General features: G+C 42.5%; 1 protein-coding gene across 1 annotated transcript; it reads left to right on the top strand.

Annotated features, from left to right (window-relative positions):
* The first annotated feature begins 449 nt into the window (after positions 1-449).
* Positions 450-21,808, top strand: LOC138954388 (receptor-type tyrosine-protein phosphatase kappa-like). The gene is made up of 13 exons (XM_070326252.1): positions 450-601; positions 1,156-1,259; positions 1,704-1,886; positions 2,226-2,386; positions 2,808-2,898; positions 11,992-12,071; positions 15,645-15,681; positions 15,986-16,083; positions 17,712-17,843; positions 18,158-18,315; positions 18,878-19,013; positions 19,728-19,871; positions 21,426-21,808. Exons 1-13 carry the CDS (start codon positions 471-473, stop codon positions 21,435-21,437), a joined length of 1,467 nt encoding a protein of 488 aa, XP_070182353.1. The 5' UTR covers positions 450-470; the 3' UTR covers positions 21,438-21,808.
* Positions 21,809-22,349: the final 541 nt, after the last annotated feature.

The following is a 22,349-nucleotide window of genomic DNA, read 5'->3' as shown; positions in this document are numbered from 1 at the left end:
CAGATTACACCACGGAAAACACTCGCATTTCACAATGACAAACAATAAATGGCAAAATGGCAAGAAATGCATCAGTTTTTTTGGATAATAATTATTTAAACAAGCAAAGAGACAACACAATTCTTATCAACAACACAGAACGTGAAGTAAGTCGGCAAAGACGCTCCTATAATCTGCGTACCCGTTTTTGGTCGCCATTTGTGCTAGCATGTTCACAGCAAATGTTGATATTAATCATCACATTTATTGAATGGTCGTGGTATTTTCTTTGATTGTGGTGAGTTTACTATCTCTGTGTCGTGTACTGGGTGCTTTGTGGCCAGTTTCTCCTCTAGAATGTATTAACACTTGTGTCCGTGTGAGCTGACCTCCACTTGTCACCAGTAGCAAAGAACAACTCGGGAGGAAAAAAGCGAACTAAGGTTGAACGTTTTTTGATTCAAATGTATCACCATTTGATCGATTATTCCATGAATCTGACAATGGCATCTACAGGGCAAGTGTCCAGCTCTCGTTCGAACACACCGCTGATTGGAGGCGCGGCTGGCGGTGTTGTTGTGTTGATTGCTCTTTGCGTGGTGATCGCCATCATCATCATAAGGTACCTGATGTTAATTAGTAAGCTACTAACATATAGCATTGTCCATGGTGTGTTAACAGCAAACACAAACGACTTGTACAACTTTGAATTTATATTGTCATGTGCTATACGTAGATGAAGTAATTATCATATCAACATGAGCTTTGGTGACGTAGTTTGACACCCGATAAAACAACTCTGCAAAATGTAGGGTTGTCCGGAACAGAAATGTGTGTATTTGCGGACAAAGAAGCTAAACTAAGATGGCAAATCAATCTTTCATCTTAAAGCGAATAGAATACCTATCATCAGAACAGTAGTATTTCAGATATGTTTGGGCAAAAAGCACTCCTTTGTGCGGAATGTATCTATACTTATATTTTGTAAAATGTAGATACTGTATTGATGTGTGTAACGATTTAGTTTTCTCTACTTCTACTTCTATGTCTCCTTTCTGTGTTTGCGTCGATTGTATTTACATATTTTCACTGTTTGAATATGAACCCTTTGACTCGTTCTTTGATTATCTAATGTAACGTTTTATTTATCATTCACAAAACATACTGCGATTACAGGCGAAGAAAACAAAAACCGAAGGCCAGGTCAGCATACACAGAAAGTTCGTCGGAAACTGCTAACGGCAGCAGAGAGACAGCACTGTCCTTTGATCCTGTCACAGGTAATCTTTTCCTGGTCTAGTTTGTGTGTGTGGATTGCTGTTAACTACATGATTTGTTATGTTGTATTTATTTCTTCCTGGTAAGAAACTGAGATTATAGTAGTGAACTGTACTCATACAACTTTTTGCGTGCAGATTCTTCTGCCGAATTTGCACATTTGACGATTCTGCCTCATGTCTGAAACCTTTCTTTTAATGGATGCTAGTCTGGAAAAAAATGAAGAAATATAGCATGAAAACTCGTGACATGTTGCTGTGAACTTCCCAAAGTTCACACAATTGTTTCTTCATCATTTCACTGCAATAGCTCACTGCAACCCCAGTGCAAGACACTGCATATTGGGATATTCACGATAAGTACATATAAGTAAAGTACATGGTTGTTAGCATTGTACATTGAATTGGCTGAGGTATGTTCACGACAAACAAAAAAATGTCCAACAGATTCCGAGGCTCTCAAATCCAGCAAACCCAGCGCAGCCGTAAAACCGATGGTGGCCAAGAAACCAAGTGGGGTAGTTAACCAAGAAGACTCAGGTCATATTTACTACAACACCGCGGATATTGCAACACACCAGCAGTCCACGCCAGCACCGCAAGCAGCCCCAGCCTCTGCCCCAACACAAGGTCAGTGATTCCAGTAGCCTTTCCTCCTTCAAAACACAACTCAAAACATACCTGTTTTGTAAAGCCTTTACTTAGCCTCCTCTAGACTCTCCACAACTCTGTTTTTGCTTTGGAACTCTCAACCCTGTATGTACAGTATGGTCTCTCTGTCAATGGTATGATTGTGTGTGTGTGTGTGTGTGTGTGTGTGTGTGTGGTGTGTGTGTGTGTGTGGGGGGGGTGTGTGTAACAAGTATTTGTCTCGTACGACCAGTTTGCTTCGTGCTTTGGTTTTTATTGTTTTATCTCAGTTATTTGTATGCTCTGTATGCTCGTTTAATTTGTGCTTGTTTGTTTTAGACCCAGCTGACTACGACGAGGCGACTGAGGGCGATAACATGTATTACAACAACGACGAAGACGTGTACGCCAGCTTCAAGGCGTCACAACCCAAGCTAGACGCCGTGCAGAAATACCTGGTGGACGCCCTGGCCTCGGGAAAACTGAAGGAGGAATTTTCTGTAAGTGATAAACTAGTGTGTACATAAACTTAGCTGGCAATGATTAGCAAAGCTCGCAAAAATATGTTTGTAACCATGTTGATCATGTTTTGCGACGTTGCTGATTCCGGAACTTTTGTTTATATCAGATTTTCGACCAAAAGAACGTGAGATCTGAGAGATCTGATATGGATTTATTCAGTTTAAAGTGCTACTAGATTAGCGCAAAGTTATAAACACAGTTTGCTGTACGAATGTTATCCCTGTAAATTCGGCGATAGTGTATTTGTGTGTGTGTGTGTGTCTACCTGTATCTGTGTGTGTATTTATCTGTCTGTGTCTGTGTATGTCTCTGTGTGTCTGTGGCTGCGTGTTTTCTTCATGTGTGAGTGTGTGTTTATGTGTATCGTGATGTGTCTACGCCTGTCTGTGTCTATTTCAGACACTCGAGAGCATGCCTGAAGGTGTACCCCAGGAGGTCGCCCTGCTGAAAAAGAACTTCAAGAAGAACCGATTCGCTGCCATCCTGCCCTGTAAGCATTTTATAAACTGCTGCTGAAATGTAAAAATGCTTCAGAGAACATCCTTAGTATTCAGTGAGTCTTTCGAACAGTCAGCATGTTGCTTTCTAACAATGACCGATACTTACAAAAATACCATTTATGCCTAACAATTAAATTACATTCTTATCCCAACTCACATCAAGCAATTTACTCCAGTTTAGTGCTAGGACGCTGAATAGCATCGCCTTGGTAACAAGGGGAGGTCACCCTAAAAAAGAGCTACCTTGACCCCTTAACATGACAAAGTCACGCGTGACTTCCTGACCTTGCCGCCATCTTTGAATCATTCACTCTCCAGCGATCTGTGTCTACAGACGTGTTTTGATTTTGCTCCGGCTTTCAGCCGGTTTGTCTGACTTCTGCCTTTGTCAGACCCTGCCTTGGTACTTGCACACGGTCCCTCTGCTCCTACTGTGTGTTTGGGTGAGCTTTTTTGTCGTTTGTTATCGTTTTGTGACTTAGGTTTGGTCGAATACTTAGCTTTGTTTACATTTTTTCCGTTCGCCATGTCGGATAAAGAAAGAATAAAAATGCTAAGTCGGTGGCCGAGCCTTCTCCCACAAAGAAGCCTTCTCGTAAGTCGTAGAGTTTGGCATGTTAAGCTTTGATTAAAGTCACTGTTCCTTGACTAAATCCTCGTTTGATGTGCGATAGACTTACCTAATTCTCCGGCTATGCCTAGTTTGCCTTCAGCTGCTTCACCGGTCTTGTCCGGTTCAGGCCCTGTTAGCGAGAAGCAGGATGTTTATGCTATTTTGCACTCCTTGAGTGCTTAGATATCCTCTTGAGTGCGTTCCCTTGCCAGGGTGTGTGTTCCGCCTTCCTCCACTTTTACGTCCGCCGACGTTCACGCCTCGTTTGAGGGCAGCCGTGGTGTTTCCCTGCTGCGTTCCCAGGCCTCTTGGACTGACGACGATCAAGGTATTTATACTTCGCCAGTAACCGGGTTCTCCGGCCAAAACGAAGTGCGTGTTTGGAGAGAGTAGCCACACCGGTTCGTGTGCGCGAAAGCTTAGGCCCTAGGTCTACGTCGTTCCGATTGAGTGAACGTCTAGATCGAGGGAAAAGCCCAGACACGCGTTCGGTCTCTGACCGAACAGGGGAAGTGCGTCCTCCTACACTCCCTAGAGGAACAGTGGGTGCGGCAGCACAGCTTTCACAGCTTTCCCCGCTTCCGCCTTTCAGGCAGGAAGCAGTCCCTAGGGACGTACCGCTTGGGTATAAAATCCCTCGTGGGCGTCTCTTCCGGGCGACACTTCGTCGGACTATGGTAGTCACGGCGGAAGTGTCTTGCCTGACTTCACGGAAGTGAGGGACTACGAGTCGGATTTTGGCACTTCCGTCCAGGGTGACGAAGATGTCAACTTCCGCATACCGACTAAGCTTCCGCAAGCTCTGGCTTTAGCGGAGGAAGTGGCTTCACGGTATGTTGAGGAGGGGGTGACATTCCCCGCTTCCGCCCTCTGGGCAGGAAAGCAGTCCCTAGGGACACACTGCTTGGGTATCGCATCCCTCGTGTGTCGTCTCTTCTGGGTGACGCTTCGCCTGACTATTGTAGTCAGGGCGGAAGTTCGTTGCCTTGTTGCACGGATGTGCGGGATTATGAGTCGGATTTTGGTGCTTCTGTTCAGGTTGACAAAGATGCCAACTTCCGTGTACTGGTTGAACTTCCGCTAGCACTGGCTTTGGCGGCGGAAGTTACTTCAAGGTAGTTCGAGGAGGGTGCGGCAACACTTGTAGGCTTGTTGCCCAACCTCCTTCCGCTTTGGGGGATTCCCGTTCTGCGAAGGACTGGAAACAGCAGTTCCGTTTTCGGAAATTCCCGTTTTCGGAAATTCCCGTTGGTAGCGTTTGAGCTGTCTATGCTACTGACTACTGGGCTCGTATTCTTGAAACAGCTGCAACTCATATACCGGCCTGTAAAACCACTTCCGCTCGATAAGTCCGCTAAGTGTTATTCATGAAACTCCGGGAAAGACTTACATGGGTGTCTCCGAGCTGAAAAGTTGGAGGACCCATCCCCCTCCTCTAAAACCGTCAATTTTGAATAAATCTTGTTAAAATATTGTTTGTAGATTTATGTCCCTCATGGACACACATTGGTGTCATTTAAGCACCAATGCATTGCGGACAAATACGAGATACCGCGCGCGAAAGATTTCAACCGATGCTCGATCATACCGGCTTGTGGTGAAAGCGTGCTAGCGTCTTCTTTAATGCATTACAGTGTCCGATTATGTTCAACTGATTCCGTGGTCCAACGGTTCTCTCGTTCGCCTGATGCGTGATTGAGTCGAGTTCAAATCTCCATCTGCCCGTAATTTTTTTTTTATTCTTTGGCATTTATTTATTTTTGTTTATTTTCTTCATGTGCAAAAGAGTACGTTATAATAGCAAAATTGATTTAAAAAAAAATGTTTTAGGCTGCAATGGTTTTGTTTTTAAATCTTTGGTTAAGATGATATTAGTTTATTGATAAAGTTTGTTAACTTAAACATGTAAACATTTGATTAAAAAAATTAAATAAATAACCATGAAGAAGGATGCTTCCCGCTTAAAAAAACAAAGGTGAGAGAGAAAAAAAACCCACCTAAAATGCGGTAGCAGCCACCTGCATGCAACTGAGATTAAAAACAAAAAAATAAAAAATAAATAAAAAGGGTCTCCCTGTGTTTTTATTTCATTCAGTTTGTTTGGGTAGTTGCTATTGACTTTGAAACTGACACGCTGGCTAAAAAGCTGCAACATTGCGTCCTTCAAAGTCAAACTGTCGTTTAACTACCGCCCGGTATTTATTTTTACTGCCCAGTAATTATTTATTTTTCCCCGGTATTCATGTGTGTCTATCGGAAGGTCGGCAGCTACCAGTTGGTTATTTTTAGAATTGAAGATTCCCGATGCTTGCTCTTCTCTGTGCACGCGTTACCGGCGTTTTCGCCGGCGTGTCAGTTTCAAAGTCAATAGCAACAACCCAAACAAACTGAATGAAATAAAAACACGGGGAGATTTTATTTTTATTTTTTTTATAAACCTCGGTTGCATGCAGGTGTACATGGCCTAGTACCTAGTAAACGCCCACCCCCCAGTTTCGACCAGTGGACTAGTAGACAAGGAAAATGAATAAAGATTATTCAGTCTGCTGTTATTGTTGTTTTTCAATTGTTTCCTTTCCTTAGACATGCTTCGGGGATTGGACAGAAAAAGGTTTCTGAAGTGGCTAGAGAATCGCAATACATTTTTGACTGGGAGGAAAAAGAAGAAACGAAAGCTTCATCTTTGGTTTAAACATAAGTTTATTTCAACAAATGTTACAATCATGACATGTATACAAAAGACACAGGTAACAGCAACAAGCTAGAAGCTAATAGTGGTGTTCCTGCATGGATATTATAACGTAAGGCGGTAACGGCTGAACAATTTGTCTAAATAAACCAAATTGGAAATCCAAAGCATCATCATTATAATCATCCTCATCTCATTAATCATCCAAAATTATCATAACATAATAAACGTTGCATAATCATTATAAAGAAAGACAGTAAGAGGAAGGAAGGAGGGGAAGAAAAGGAATAAAAAGAAGAGGGATGGGTAGGAGTTGTGCAGAAATTAAAGTTGTTGTCCGGCTTGTGGAGCATTGATTCTGGTTTGCCCAAAGCGGCCTGAACGTTCAATGAACGAGTGTACTCTTGACAAAATGTTCCTGTTCAAATCTAGAGAATACTGTCTGTCTCCATTTAGAAGGTGGGGGAGGTGAATACTGTGGTTAGGGAGGGTATGTATGGTTTCTTGACGTGCTTCGCGATAATTTGGACAATCTAATAGGAAGTGTTTTACGGTTTCGGACGGAAATGCGCTGTCACAAGATGCATCTGTAGCAACGTGTCGTCTCACTAGATCGTTATTAAGATCACTTATATATAGCCTGAGCTTACAGTGAATTGTTTGTGATATGCGATCTCCAGAATACCAATTACACGGCAGACTTAAATCGTTTTTTGACAAAAAGTGCTTGAAGGACTTACTAAGTTTTATGTAGTCTGGTAAAGAATTCCAGAGTTGTGTTGTAGATGGGAGAAATGAGTTTTTGTATAATTCAGTGTTAAACGATGGAACTTTCCTGTCTAAAAGTCTGCGCTGGCGATATGGATTATTAGTTGATATTAATGGTGGCAATATCGCAAGTAAGTAGTTTGGCACCTTACGGTGTACAATCTTGTGAAATAATATCGATTTTTGACGTTTACGCCTCTCTTAAAATGAAATAAAGCCTGACTCGTCGTACAGTTGTTGATGGCTTGTACCGCGGACTGCTCCAACAATGGTCTTCATCTTCAAAGCTTCATCTTTGGCGGGAAGTGATATCTGAAGAGGTTGATTTTGTGTGTTAGTGTTAGTGTTAGTGTGTGTGTGTGGGGGGGGGGGGGGAGTTTTGTGCAATAACGCATCCTTTGAACACTTCTATGACAAATGACCAAAATATCGTTTTTCTAGCTAAGGACCCGCTCCTGCCAAGGGTATAGTACCTAGTAAACGCCCACCCCCCACTTTTGGGCAAAACTGGTACATAGGGTGGGTGGGCGTATTCAAGGTAGTTAACGGTAATATCATGTTAACCATCAATTTTTAAAAAAACCTCATTCTCGCCTAAAATTAATTTTTTAAATCAATTTTGATATTACAACGTACTCTTTTGCACACGAAGAAAATAAACAAAAACAAACAAAATTAATGACAAAGAGTAAAACAAAAAAAAATTCAGGCCTGATGGCGATTCGAACCCGACTCAATCGCGCATCAGGCGAATTCGATAACCGTTCGGCTACGGAATCAGACACCAAATTCTCGCCACTGTAATGCATTAAACAAGACGCAAGCACGCTTTTGCAACACGCCGTTATGATCGAGCATCGGTTGAAATCTTTCGCGAGCAGAAGCTCGTATTTGACCGCAATGCATCGGTGCTTAAAGGACACCAATGTGTGTCCACGAGGGACATAAATCTACGAACAATATTTGAACAAGATTTATTCGAACTTGACGGTTTTAATGGACAGTGTTGGTGAAGTTACTGACAGGTAGCGACTTTACAGGAGGGGGAGGGGTCCTCTAACTTTACAGCTCGGAGACAACCCGGTAAGGACTTACCGGTGTTTCATAAATAACACTTAGCAGTTGGCGGACTTATTGAGTTTTACAGGCCAGTATATGAGTTGCAGCTTTTTCAAGAATAAATCTTGTTCAAATATTGTTTGTAGAGAGGAGCAAGCATGAGGAATCTCCAATTCTAAAAATAACCGGATTCTGGTAGCTGCCGACCTTCCGCCAGACACACATTAATACCGGGGGGAAATAAATAATTACTGGGCAGTAAAAATAAATACCGGGCGGTAGTTAAACGACAGTTTGACTTTAAAGGACACAATTTTGCAGCTTTTTCAAGAATACGAGCCCTGGGCAGTATGGCGGTGCGTTTCACGAGGCTGTACCGTGGTTAACAGCACAAGGTCTGGCTCCTGATTCAGCGCAGCCTTACCGTGCTTCTTTGTTTTTAGCCTCAGCTTTGCCGGCTGGTTTGGCTAAGAGGTTTACACTGCTGCATAATTCAGTCAATTTGATTGGCTCGTTTGCCTTGCCTCGTTCCACTTTTCCGGAACTTGCAGTCCTTAGGCAAGATGATACAGCAGAGACAGAGTAGTCCCGTTTTCGGAGAATTCTCTTTTGTCTTTGGAGTAACTGGCTTACGCTTGCTTGAGTTATCGTCTCTCTCTGAGACTTTGCAGAGATCTCTGTCGAGATTGATCGTGTCGTCATTGCTTGGCTCAGGTTGTAAACAAGAGGCGGATCTACTCCGCTCTTTGCTTTTTGTGGTTCATCTTCTGGGAGAAGCTGTGATCTGCGTCGGCTGGCCACATTTGGCCTTTATTTAGGCAAGATACGGAGCTAAGCAAACACACATTGGGTTAAACCCTCTGCCTTAGGCAGCTTCGCGGTATGTACGCCCATCTTTGGTGCGGCATACCTCTTATTTTTCACCTTCTAGGGTGAAGTTGCTAAGGCCTCAATTTTTGTTTTTTGCCTCTGTGGTGAAAAACAAGGCAAGCTGTTAAAACTTTCTCAGCTTTTACGGCTTACGGAATTGCGCTTTCTCATCAGGGTCATAAGCTTTGGTTTCTGACAAGTCGCCAGAACATGTCAAAATTATGGGCTCACATTCTGACTAAATTTTTAGGCTCACTGAGCCATTGCTCGTAACCTCTCAGTCGGAACTTTTCCGGCTAAGCCTACCTCTTGAGGCAGTGGCTTCTGTCAGCGACTTTCGCTGCGCAGCACAAAGGACTCGCAGGAATTCCTTAGTTTCAGCTTTTCTTTCTAAGAGGTTACGGAAAGAACTAAACACCATCATGTGGCTAAGCCTAGGTTTGGCACAGACGTTTTTAGCATTGGGGTTGTTTTTCTTCCACACGCAAAGACATACACCGTTGGTTGGCGGGTACGCCCTTCACAGAGAAGGGTGGACAGGTTGCTAAGTCTGTTTCGTACTCTGTCCTTGATAAAGAGAGCGGCTGTTCGTGTTCTGACCTCTCTTCTTGGCCAAATGGAATCGATGGCCACTCTTGTGCCCTTAGGCAGAGTCCACAAGCGGCCATTTCAGGCTGCCCTGAGTTCGCTGTGGAAGCCTTCTCTTCAGGGCTGGGAGACAGTAGTCTCTCTTGAAAGCTGGTTTCGGCACACAACGAGGCAGTGGCTGCTCCCTGGGATTTCGCAGGGAGTGCCAATCTCGTTTGCCCCCCCCCCCCCCCCCCCCCCCCCCGGACGAGTTTCTGTTCACAGACGCGTCTATGGAGGGCTGGGGTGCCCATCTTTCTGTTCACACTGCGTCAGGTCTGTGGAACGAGACGCAGAGTGGGGGGCACATTAATGCCCTAGAGTTAGAGGCTGTTTTCCTGGGACTCCAATCGTTTCTGTCTATGGTCAGGAACGAACAAATTGGGGTTCGCACAGACAACACGACCATGGCGGCCTATTTCAACAAACAGGGAGGCACTTTGTCTCTCGCTCTTTCTGTCAGGTCAGGTCAGATTCTTGCCTGGGGCAGCCAGCACCTTATTCTGTTGTCAGCGAAGTACGTCCCAGGCATACTCAACGTTCTTGCGGACTACTTCAGTCGCCCGTAGTGTACGATGCACACGGAGTAGACTCTGACTCATCAGGTCCTACAACGTCTGGGTGGCATTTCAGCAAGCCTACAGTCGATCTGTTTGTGACAAGATTCTCCTGCAGGCTTCAGGTCTTTATCTCCCCCTTTCCAGACCCAGAGGGGAGGGAAACAGACGCCCTCGAAGTAAACTGGTCGCGTCTGAGCCTATGCTTTCCCCCCGTTTCATCTCTTGGGAAAGGTTCTCAGGAAGGCGGAGCGGGGACAGCCTTGCTTGGTGTTGGTGGCCCCTTGGTGGCCCAGCCAACATTGGTTCCCCGTCCTCCTTCGCCTCGCAGACGGCCCTCCATTCTTTCTAGGTCGCTGCGCTGTTCTGGCTCCTCAGACGCTACTTTAGGCTTTGTCCAAAAGGCCCACAGGGAATCGACCAGCACTGTTTATGCGTCACACTGGTCAGCTTGGACAAAGTGGTGCTCGGGGAATGGAGTTACTGCTACTTCACCTCGCTCTATGCATGTAGCAAATCATCTCTCGTGTTTGGCTGCTCAGGGCTTGGCTCCTTCTTTTTTGAGAGTCAGGCTCTCAGCCATTTCTTCTACTCTGAAGCAATTAGGGCATAGCATTAACCTGGGCGGTGTAATTGCTAGTGTTATTAAGGGGGCAGCGATTGGTTTTACGAAGGCTAAGTCCCCTCTTCCCGCGTGGGACTTATTTTTTGGTACTCAAGTTTCTAGCCTTTTCGGATTTCGAACCTTTAGCTTCAGCGAGCTTAGCTAACTTGACTCGTAAAGCCTTGTTCCTCGTTTTGTTAGCCTCTGCCCGTGGAGGCGGTGAGGTGCACGCTCTTTCAGGCCTGGCTAAGGATATTTCTTTTGAGAGCTATGGCTCTTTTGTTTTAAGATTTCGGCCGGAGTTCCTTGCCAAAACCAAAAACAAGGTCTGTCCTCCTCTGTTATTCGCATTCCTCCTTTAAGTAGGATTCTTGCGTCTGGTGATATGGTCAATTGTCCTGTTCGTACTCTTACCAGCTACTTATCCCGTACCACGCCCATTAGGTCTAGGGACCAAAAACTGCTCTTCATCTCAGTTGACACTGAAAGGAGCAAGGACTTGTCGCGGGTCACTTTGGTAAGATGGGTCTCTACGCTTATTAAACAAGCGTATGCGTGGTGGCACAGACAAGTTGGGTTTGGGCATTCTGTCCTTCCTATGAAGTTGTCAAGAACTCATGAAGCCAGAGCCTGGGCTACTTCTCTGGCAGTCCTCCGCTCAGGCGTGCTGGCAGAGGTCTTAGACGCTGCCTACTGGAAATCGCAGGGCGTTTTCATCAACTTTTACCTGCGAGATGTGGCCAGCACTCGTCATGGTGGCAGTAGCTCCCTACCAGCCATTGTCGCTGCTGGACAAGTGGAATTTTGTTTCCCCACCTCCTTCATTAGCATTCTGCTTGATGTGAGTTGGGATAAGAATGTAATTTAATTGAACATTTTCATCTAAATTTTAATTTGATTATATACTTACCCAACTCACATAGTTGATACCCGCCCGCCTGCCCCGCTTTTCGGGTTTTTATGGGGTTTTTTTCCTAAAAAAGAGGGAAATTTTTCTATGTTCGCTTTCGATTGAATGATTCAAAGATGGCGGCAAGGTCAGGAAGTCACGCGTGACTTTGTCATGTTAAGGGGTCAAGGTGGCTCTTTTTTAGGGTGACCTCCCCTTGTTACCAAGGCGATGCTATTCAGCGTCCTAGCACTAAACTGGAGTAAATTGCTTGATGTGAGTTGGGTAAGTATATAATCAAATTAAAATTTAGATGAAAATTTTCAATTTTAGAAAGAAATAAAGCCAAACGTTGTCAATGAGAAATGCAAATGGACTAATCTTACATTCCAAACATATTCTTTCAGATGACCGCAACCTAGTCGTCCTGCGTGATGGATACTCCGAAGGAACGGCCACTGATTTTGTTAACGCGAGCTATGTTTCGGTGGGACATGCTACTTTCTTTTACTTATATGTTTAATCATTTCTTTTTATCAATCGTTTTAATTAATACCTCAACAATCGCTAATCACTCTAACACTCGATGTTAACTCAATGTCGTTTTATATGAATGCTAGTTTAGATAATGTTGTGAAGACATTGAAGTTAATTCGAAGAAGAAGACTTTTTTTTTCTTTTTTACATTTCGTCAAGTTATGACTAAATGTTTTAACATAGAGGGGGGAATCGAGACGAGGGTCGTGGTGTATAGTGTGTGTGTGTGTGCGTGTGTGTGTGCGTGTGTGTGTGTGTGTAGAGCGATTCAGAGTAAACTACTAGCCCGATTTTTATGAAATTTTACATGAGAGTTCCTGGGTATGATATCCCCAGACAGTTTTTCATTTTTTTGATAAATGTCTTTTATGACGTCATATCCGGCTTTTTGTAAAAGTTGAGGCGGCACTGTCACACCTTCATTTTTCAATCAAATTGATTGAAATTTTGGCCAAGCAATCTTCGAAAAAGGCCGGACTTCGGTATTGCATTTGAGCATGTAGGCTTAAAAATTAATTAATGACTTTGGTCATTAACAATCTGAAAATTGTAATTAAAATTATTTTTTTATAAAACAATCCAAAATTTTATTCTTCATCAAGTTCTGATTCCAAAAACATATAAATATGTTATATTCGGATTAAAAACAAGCTCTGAAAATTAAAAATTATGATTAAAATTAAATTTCCGAAATCGTTTTAAAAACACTTTCATCTTATTCCTTGTTGGTTCCTGATTCCAAAAACATATAGATATGATATGTTTGGATTAAAAACACGCTCACAAAGTTAAAACGAAGAGAGGTACAATAAAGCGTGCTTTGCAGCACAGCGCAACCGCTACCGCGCGCTCGTCACTTTCACTGCCTTTTGCACAAGCGGCGGACTACGGTCATTGTGAAAAAATGCAGTGCGTTCAGTTTCATTCTGTGAGTTCCACAGCTTGACTAAATGTAGTAATTTCGCCTTACGCGACTTGTTTTCTTCTTATTTACTTTGTGTGTGTGTGTGTGTGCATATTTGTATTATTTTAAAAAATTTAAATGTAGCTGTGTTTGTGTGTGTGTGTGTGTGTGTGTGTGTGTGTGTGTGTGTGTGTGTGTGTGTGTGTGTGTGTGTGTGTGTGTGTGTGTGTTGTTGCTGATGATCTTTGTGTGTGTATTACTTGTGACAGTCTAATCAGTCAAAGGCACAGTAAGCCTCCGGCCGTAAACCATCACAGAGCTCCCCGAGCGTCTACATACAGTTCAAGCATACTTCCATTTAAACGCTCACCGAATGGGAACATCCTGGCTGCTTTCTGTCGAGCGTGAGAAATTTTCAAAGAATTTATTTTCGTGGACTTGGCCCTTTACAACAATGGCGCCTCGTTTTGGTGCTGGACGGAAATCACGCCCGGACAGTAAGCCTCCCGTAAACCATCACAGATACTGTCAGGCTTTTACACACAGTACAAGCACCTTTCCATTTGAACGCTCACCAAACGGGAACATCCTAGGTGCCCTACGTAAAGAGCGAGCAATTTTTAAAGAATTAATTTTGCAGATTGTCTCGAACACTTTTTGGACCCATCCTGAACTCAGGTCAAAAACAAGTCGCGTAAGGCGAAAATACAACATTTAGTCAAGTAGCTGTCGAACTCACAGAATGAAACTGAACGCAATGCCATTTTTCAGCAAGACCGTATACTCGTAGCATCGTCAGTCCACCGCTCATGGCAAAGGCAGTGAAATTGACAAGAAGAGCGGGGTAATAGTTGCGCTAAGAAGGATAGCACGCTTTTCTGTACCTCTCTTTGTTTTAACTTTCTGAGCGTGTTTTTAATCCAAACATATCATATCTATATTTTTTTGGAATCAGGAACCGACAAGGAATAAGATGAAAGTGTTTTTAAATTGATTTCGACAATTTAATTTTGATAATAATTTTTATATATTTAATTTTCAGAGCTTGTTTTTAATCCAAATATAACATATTTATATGTTTTTGGAATCAGGAAATGATGGAGAATAAGATGAACGTAAATGTGGATCGTTTTATAATTTATTTATTTTTTTACAATTTTCAGATTTTTAATGACCAAAGTCATTAATTAATGTTTAAGCCAAAAAGCTGAAATGCAATACCGAAGTCCGGGCTTCGTCGAAGATTACTTGACCAAAATTTCAACCAATTTGGTTGAAAAATGAGGGCGTGACAGTGCCGCCTCAACTTTCACGAAAATCCGGATATGACGTCATCAAAGACATTTAACATATAAATGAAAAAAAAGTTCGGGGATTTCATACCCAAGAACTCTCATGTCAAATTTCATAAAGATCGGTCCAGTAGTTTAGTCTGAATCGCTCTACACACACACACAGACACACACGCACATACACCACGACCCTCGTCTCGATTCCCCCCCTCTACGTTAAAACATTTAGTCAAAACTTGACTAAATGTAATGAGTTACTTCCCTTAAACTGGCGATAGCCGTGGATCGATGATAATCAGAAAGTTTTTGGACCGTGGTGCGTTTTTGCGCTAGACCTAACTTTTAAAATCTAAATAATAAATTGACAGCGTGTTTTCATCAAGACAAGATCAGTGCAATTCGAAGTTGTGAAAGTTTGAAAAAAGAAAAGCCCGGAAGCAGGGTCACGCAAGGGTCGTAGCAGACGACGGTTTATGCGGCATATCGCCGTTCCTCTCAACAGTCAAAAGCCATCGCTAGAGTTCTTGTGAACCACAGCCGTTTGTTTCGTGCATAAAAACGTCCTAGTGTAGATAAGCTTTTTTTTTTTTTTTCTTTTTTTCTTTTTTTTGACCTCAGTTGCATGCAGGCTGCTTCAACCCTTCCTTGTTTTCTTCTCTTTTTTCTTTCCTTTTTTTGTTTTGTTTTTTTTCCTTTTTTTTCTATCTTTTTTTCTTGTAAAAGTGTAGATAAGCTGACATCGAGTCGCATTCAAATGACTAACTGACGACTACATTGTGAAAAGGGGAAACTGGATCACACGGGTTCACGATGGCTCAGGGGTAAGATAAACCACGCAAAAATAAATTCTTTGAAAATTGTTCGCTCTTTACGGAGGGCACCTAGGATGTTCTCAATCCGTGAGTGTTTAAATGAAAGGGTGTTTGTACTGTGTGTAAAAGTCTGACTGTATCTGTGATGGTTTACTCCCGTAAACGCAAGGCTCATGGCTTCCGCACGTTTTCGTATTATGGACCTCAGTTATGGAATTCACTCCCCTTTCAATTACGTCACTCTCCATCCTTTTCATCTTTTAAGTCCAATTTGAAAACTCACTTGTTCCAACAACATTACGGATAGTTCCTTAGTATAGAGTCTGGGGATGTGAGATGTGCATGATGTGTTGTTTGAATCTGACAGTGATTGTATGAATTTTGTATACATGTATTGTTGTCACGCGCTTTGAACTTCTGATAAGGCATTTTATAAATGCCCGTTATTATTATTATTATTATTATTATTATTATTATTATTACGGTACCTTTAATCACACAATTTGTCACTGCAGGGTTACAAGTTGGACAAGCAGTTCATCGCTGCTCAAGGTAAAAACACTCGTTCATACTTTCATATACGTTCACACACACACACCCAAACACACACACACACACACACACACTCACACACACACACACACACACACACACACACACACACATACTCACACACACACACACACACACACACACACACACACACACACACACCCAAACACACACACACACACTCACACACCCACACTTGACCCTAGGCATTAACCCAAGAGGCACATTTTGTTAATGTTACTGATTCGCAACATACTCTTGCACAGGCAATACAAACTGTGTTGTTCTTGCTCCCATGTCACAGGGCCAAGGGACAACACTGTGGGCGATCTCTGGCGCATGATCTGGCAGGAGCAGATAACACACGTTGTCATGCTCACCAACATTCAGGAAAGAGGAAAAGTGAGGCATTTTTTAATCTATTAATCTTCCGAATTTACTTTTAGATTTAGTCATTATTTATTCATTCATCTTTATAAACATGTATTTTTGTATTCTTAATTCATTTCAGGCAGTAGTTGTCAAAAACAGGATTGACCACAGAAGACACATGCCCTATATCTATGTTGTCCCCTCTGTCAGCGTCCCATCAAAGAAAAGAAATTGTATACAAGTGTCATCAAACTTGTATTTGTATATCTGTATGCATCGCACTTTTATTTGTGTATCTGTCTGTCAACTCAGACCCTTGTTGGCGTTTTAATGGTAAAGAAATCAGTTATGGCACTAAGCGGTTTAAAAAAAACAAAAGCAAGTCGCGTAAGGCAAAAATACAACATTTAGTCAAGCTCAGTCGAACTCACAGAATGAAACTGAACGCACTGCATTTTTCCGCAAGACCGTACACTCGTAGCATCGTCTGTCCACCGCTCGTGGCAAAGGCAGTGAAATTGACAATCCAGAAAAGCGTGGTAGCGGTTGCGCTGAGGAGGATAGCACGCTTTTCTGTATCTCTATTCTTTGTAACTTTCTAAGCGTGTTTTAATCCAAACATATCATATCTATATGTTTTTGGAATCAGGAACGGACAAGGAATAAGATGAAATTGTTTTTAAATCGATTGCGGAAATTTAATTGTAATCATAATTTTTATATTTTTAAATTTCGGGGCTTGTTTTTAATCCGAATATAACATATTTATATGTTTTTGGAATCAGAAAATGATGACAAATAAAATGAAATTGTTTTTGGATCGTTTTATAAAACAATAGTTTTAATTACAATTTTCAGATTTTTAATGACCAAAGTCATTAATTAATTTGTAAGATTCCAAAATGAAATGCAATACCAAAGTCCGGCCTTTGTCGAAGATTGCCTGGCCAAAATTTCAATCAATTTTATTGAAAAATGAGGGTGTGACAGTGCCGCCTCAACTTTTACAAAAAGCCGGATATGACGTCATCAAAGACATCTGGGGATATCATACCCAGGAATTCTCATGTAAAATGTCATAAAGATCGGTCCAGTAGCGTACTCTGAATCGCTCTACACACACACACACACACACACACACACACACACACACACACACACACACACACACACACACACACACACACACACACATACACCACGACCCTCGTCTCGATTCCCCCTCTATGTTAAACTGTATGTGCCAGTTTGGAAACTGCGAGTCAAATTTGTCTGTTCAAATCTATTTGCTCTGTTTATCCCATATGGAATTGTAATAAACTGGTATCAGGTAATGACTAATTCTAGAACAGAGTGATGCAGTGTGTTATTCATTCTGTTAACCGGTTGTCCCATGTTAGCCCACAGATGAGCCCAGTGATACGGTGACGGGTGTGTGACTTGTTTTGTTAATGAATCGGTTGTCTAACGTTAGCCAACTGGTTATCAGAGTGATACAGTGTGCGATTAGTCCATATTACTTTTTATTAGCCCGACTTTGACCTGAGTGATACAGTGTTGTTAAAACAACCGGTTGTCTTATGTTAGCCCACAGATGAGCAGAGTGACACTGTGTGTGATTTGTTCTGTTAACCGGGTGTCTCATATGTTAATGCTAGCCCAAGTGTGATCTGTACTGGCCGGAGGAGGAGGGCGGTGAGGACACCTTCGGCCCTGTGACAGTGACCACCACTCATGTCCAGTGCAGAGACGACTTCTTCATCAGGACATTCAGCGTCAAGAGAGCTGGGGTAAGCCAGAAAGTCAGCATTGTCTAGTTTTATTCTTTCACTACATTTAAATGTGTTTTGTTCGTTTGTGTGTTTTGCTCTTCTGTTTTCCCTAGTCTTATTTAGCGTGAAGGTTAGCTGGACGCCGACTGACAAAGATGGCTTTATTATGCCTACGTTACTTTCTCTCACCCTTTTTGTCATCTGTGTCAGATTTATTCTTTACACGTTACTCATATGCTTCATCATGCGGTTGAGAATGCTGTTGGTGTTTGATATGTGTAATTCGTCAACATATGTGACAGTAAACAGTCCTTGTGGCGTGTCAATTTCAGAGCGATGAGTCAAGGGAAGTCACCCAGTACCACTACGTGTCGTGGCCTGATCACGGTGCACCCACGACTACCTCCCTTGTCACCTTCTGGCGTTACGTCCACAACAGGACAAAGCCTGCAGACGGCGCTTCTGTTCCGCCTGTTCTCGTTCACTGCAGGTTTGCCTGATATTTTTCTTCCTTAAAACGACGTTAGTTACAGCAAGAAATCAACACTATTATTACACGTTAATGTTGTGACGTCATAAATTCACCAGTCACCAGTTTGTTGATGAGCTACTTTTGCGCCAGGGTGCAGGTATTTCCGACGGTAAAAGCATAAACTAAGTGGCGAAACTTAAGATTGCCATGCTCGAATTACCGATTTATCTTTTAATTTGTATTTTTCCAAAGGTGTTGTGAACTTAAATTCTGAGAGTATATTTTGTTCAAAATATCTTTAAAACTTAATTTGAATTCTGCACATGCAAAATTTTGAAATAGATGATTAAAATATCTGACTGCACAACACATGCAAGGGCATAGCTGAGATATATGTTGTCGTGGTTTTCCAGATGAACTATTACCACTGCTACACTCGAGTCACTTATTTCTAACCGTGTTGACTTACATTCAGTAGCTCATACCTGCTCGAACTCCAGCAAAGGTGGGACAATGACCCATTATCGTTACACACACACATTATGTGATCATATCGCCATAACACGCTTTTTCGTCACAGTGCCGGTGTCGGAAGAACCGGAACCTACATCGGCCTTGAGATTGGCGTGGACATGGCAGTCAACGAAGGTCACATTAATGTCCTTGACCTTGTCAAACGCCTGCGCGAGGAACGCTGCTTGATGGTGCAGGCTGTTGTGAGTAATCTGTGAACTTTAGTTCTTTTAGGCCAAGGAAAGCTTTAAGTTCATGATAGCTTGAAAGGCATAGACATACATGCCCGTGTAAGTGACTCGGATCACCATCTGCGATATTGGTAGGATTTTATGCTGGACAAGGCAAGTCCTGTTGTGCACAGGAAGCAGTCGGGGTGTTGATTTGTGTTATGTGGGTCTAAGTGGAGGGATGGTCTAAGGCAACAAAAACAATGTCTGTTTACGGTATCCCGATCGACCCTATTTTTTCGCGCGACCCTAGACTTTTTTTTGGCATTTGGAGGAAAAAACAACAACAACAAAAAAACACTTAAAAATATGGGTTTTTTTAGAGAAAAAAAATCCCGACCTTCCGACCCTATTGTTTAGGCCTATGTTACCCTAAACAGACTTTTTTGTTGTGCCTAATATCCCATGTAAATGCCTAGGCAGATCTGAGTAAGTGAACATCCCTTTTTCCGTACGGGGAGGTCTTTATCTTTAAAGTGGAACTTACAGTAGAGGTATTCTGACAAGAAATCTACTTTACACAAAACAAACTGGCATGGGAACCTTGATGATACCACGAATTAGAATAATGTGTTGCAGACAGAAACGACAGGACTACAAAGCTAACATAGTGCATGATGACACTAATCACGATGATATACGGAGAACAGAGCATTTTTAAACACAACAAAAATCATTTATATACAGGACCAGTACTTGTTCCTGCACAAAGCCCTGCTAGAGGCCTACACAGCGCACGGCACCAACGTTTCGGTGGATGAGTTTGATGCCATGTTCACTGGACACATCACCTCCGACAAGCCACATCCCCGTGTGGATAAAGAATTCCAGGTGATTTGAATGCCTACTAAAAACGTCTTTGGCTGTTTGTTCGTGTGTTTGTTTGTTTGTGTGATGTGTGTTTTATGTCGTTGATTATCTTTAAACAAATATTGAATCATGACTACTAGATGTGGAGCTTATAGTGATTCTAGCTTACGAACAGACGCGGAAGATCAATAACGTGTAAGGGATTAGATGGGGTAATCTTCCGGACCCACACAAATAAACACCAGTATCCTTTTCTTCTTCATTCCCAGACCCAGAGGTCTGGGTTATGCGGAGGCATTTGGCTGTGTGAACGGTGACATTCCGGAACCGGAACTAGTATCGAGGTTGACCATGGGCAGCGCCATTTTGTTGTGAAATACGTCATCAGTTTGTGTACACAGAAAGTTGTGACATCCGTCACCCTATGGGAGGGGTGAAGGCAACATCGGTCATCACTGAGTTTGTGTAACTCAGGAAGTTGTGAAATTGTTCAACAAAAACATTAGAGGTCGAATTGTGCAGGGTCAACCGTAACAAACTCAAACCGAGCCAGTCATACTTACAGTTAAAATTAATATTAAAATATTAAAAGTCCTACGGTTTTGAGCCATTAAGGACTTGAGTGTTTGTCCGCTTTCAGAAAGAGGAAAGAAAGAAACAAAAAATAAGGAGAGGAGGGCAGGGGGTGGGGTTGAGTTGATAATGCTCTGTGGAATTTGTTAAAATGAAAAGTAGTTAAGATGTTTCTTGGTAAGAATTATAAGTCTGTATTCTATATCTTGAATAACGGGTTTGTAAAATGATTATTTTATTTTATTCAAATCGAGTTAAAAAGTGGAACCTTTCAGGATCACCAATAAAACCAAATAGATGAGCAAGTAAGAGGAACACGAACAATAAATCTCAAAACTTTTTACAAATAAAAGGATTAAGATGTAAGCCACGAAGGCCGTGGTAATAAAAACAATATGTACAGTTTGGCGACTAGTGGGCCTAGGGTGAGGATATGTTGTCTAGAGGGTAGTCGCTAGAATCAGGAGGGATGGCGGGAGCCACTCGACCTCAAACTGAAACACGCTGATGTGATAATCTGGGCTTAGAGTTATACCCACAGCCCCATGTCCGAGTCCCTGACCAGTCGGCACAGCAGCAAGCTGTGTGACCAGCCTAGAGAACTGCTACTGCGCAAATAATCCTGGGGACTCAGACCCCTGAGCCATCGTGAACCAGTGTGATCTGCATATGGTCATGTAAGGTTTTAAAGGTAATTCTATTTGTAGCGCATGGAGCGTAATGTGTTCTCCACAATGGCAGGACTTGTTAAAGATATAGTCATACTTACCTGTATTTGAGTGACTTATATACCGACATTTTTATTTCTTATTTTCAGCACAGGTGTAGGAAAAATCATGAACCAAAATGTTATTTATTTTCTAATTTAACATTTTTTTTACAAATGTGACCATGTTCTTTTAAACAAACAGTGACATTAAACATTGTTATGTTAAAAAAAAGAAAAAAGAAAAATAGCTTTTGTGCACAAATCAGAAAATACATTGTACATTTTACCTACAGGCCAAACCGTGAGTTTCTGTGGCAAAGCCCGACCGAGGCCAGCGGTAAAAATAGCCAGCGGGGCGATATCACTTTGTCCGCACGTCGCTGGGCATATCAGCGCAGTTCAACGTTGCCAGAGACCAAAGAAGCGCTTTACTCAGGTCGCAGCGCGCGGCGGCTCACTGGAGAAATGTTTGAAAACTATCTGTGCTCGACTGCGAGCAGACCACAGGCACATTACACCCAATAAAGTTTGGACTTGTACTGGCAGAGAGCGAATGCAAATTCTTGTAGGCATACACAGACGCAACATAGCATATACAGACAATAACACCCACAACACTTCAACAGCATATGAAAGGAATAAAAATAAATCCGCAAATCGCGCACAATACACCAGTTAGAAAAACAAGAGGCGAAGCCATCAAGGCTCACGTAAGAAATCGACAAACAGTAACACAAACTCAATCACTCCGTCACACACACACACACACACACACACACACACACACACACATTCACACACACACACACACACGCACGCACGCACACACACACACACACACACACACACACACACACACACACACACACACACACACACACACACACACACACACACACAGAAAGAGCATAGGTGAAACTGTGCAAGAAAGCGAGACACTAGATCTAGATCTGTCTGTCTGCATGTAGCCTACTTACAAGGACACGACTGCCAACCAGTCTCGGCGCGCTCAAAATAATAATGACCGAGACTTTCAGTACTTCCTTCGCGTGACGTCTAACCCTCTTACGTCATAATGTGACGTCAATGTAATGTGACGTCTTCAAATGTTAGAGTTTCTACCACAGACATACACACGCACAGACGCACGCACGCACGCACGCACAGACAGACAAAGTTACGATCGCATAGGCTACACTTACGTGAGCCAACAAGGA

Source organism: Littorina saxatilis, unplaced genomic scaffold (genome assembly GCF_037325665.1).
Source record: "Littorina saxatilis isolate snail1 unplaced genomic scaffold, US_GU_Lsax_2.0 scaffold_388, whole genome shotgun sequence".
NCBI lineage: Eukaryota > Metazoa > Mollusca > Gastropoda > Littorinimorpha > Littorinidae > Littorina > Littorina saxatilis.
This window is presented reverse-complemented; position numbering and strand designations above follow the sequence as displayed.

Excerpts from the sequence above, each read along its gene's own strand:
- LOC138954388 (XM_070326252.1), top strand. The coding sequence starts at position 471 with ATGAATCTGACAATGGCATCTACAGGGCAAGTGTCCAGCTCTCGTTCG. Across the intron at positions 15,682-15,985 it reads GCAGTTCATCGCTGCTCAAG|GGCCAAGGGACAACACTGTG; the intron begins GTAAAAACACTC and ends CCCATGTCACAG. Across the intron at positions 18,316-18,877 it reads CCTGTTCTCGTTCACTGCAG|TGCCGGTGTCGGAAGAACCG; the intron begins GTTTGCCTGATA and ends TTTTCGTCACAG.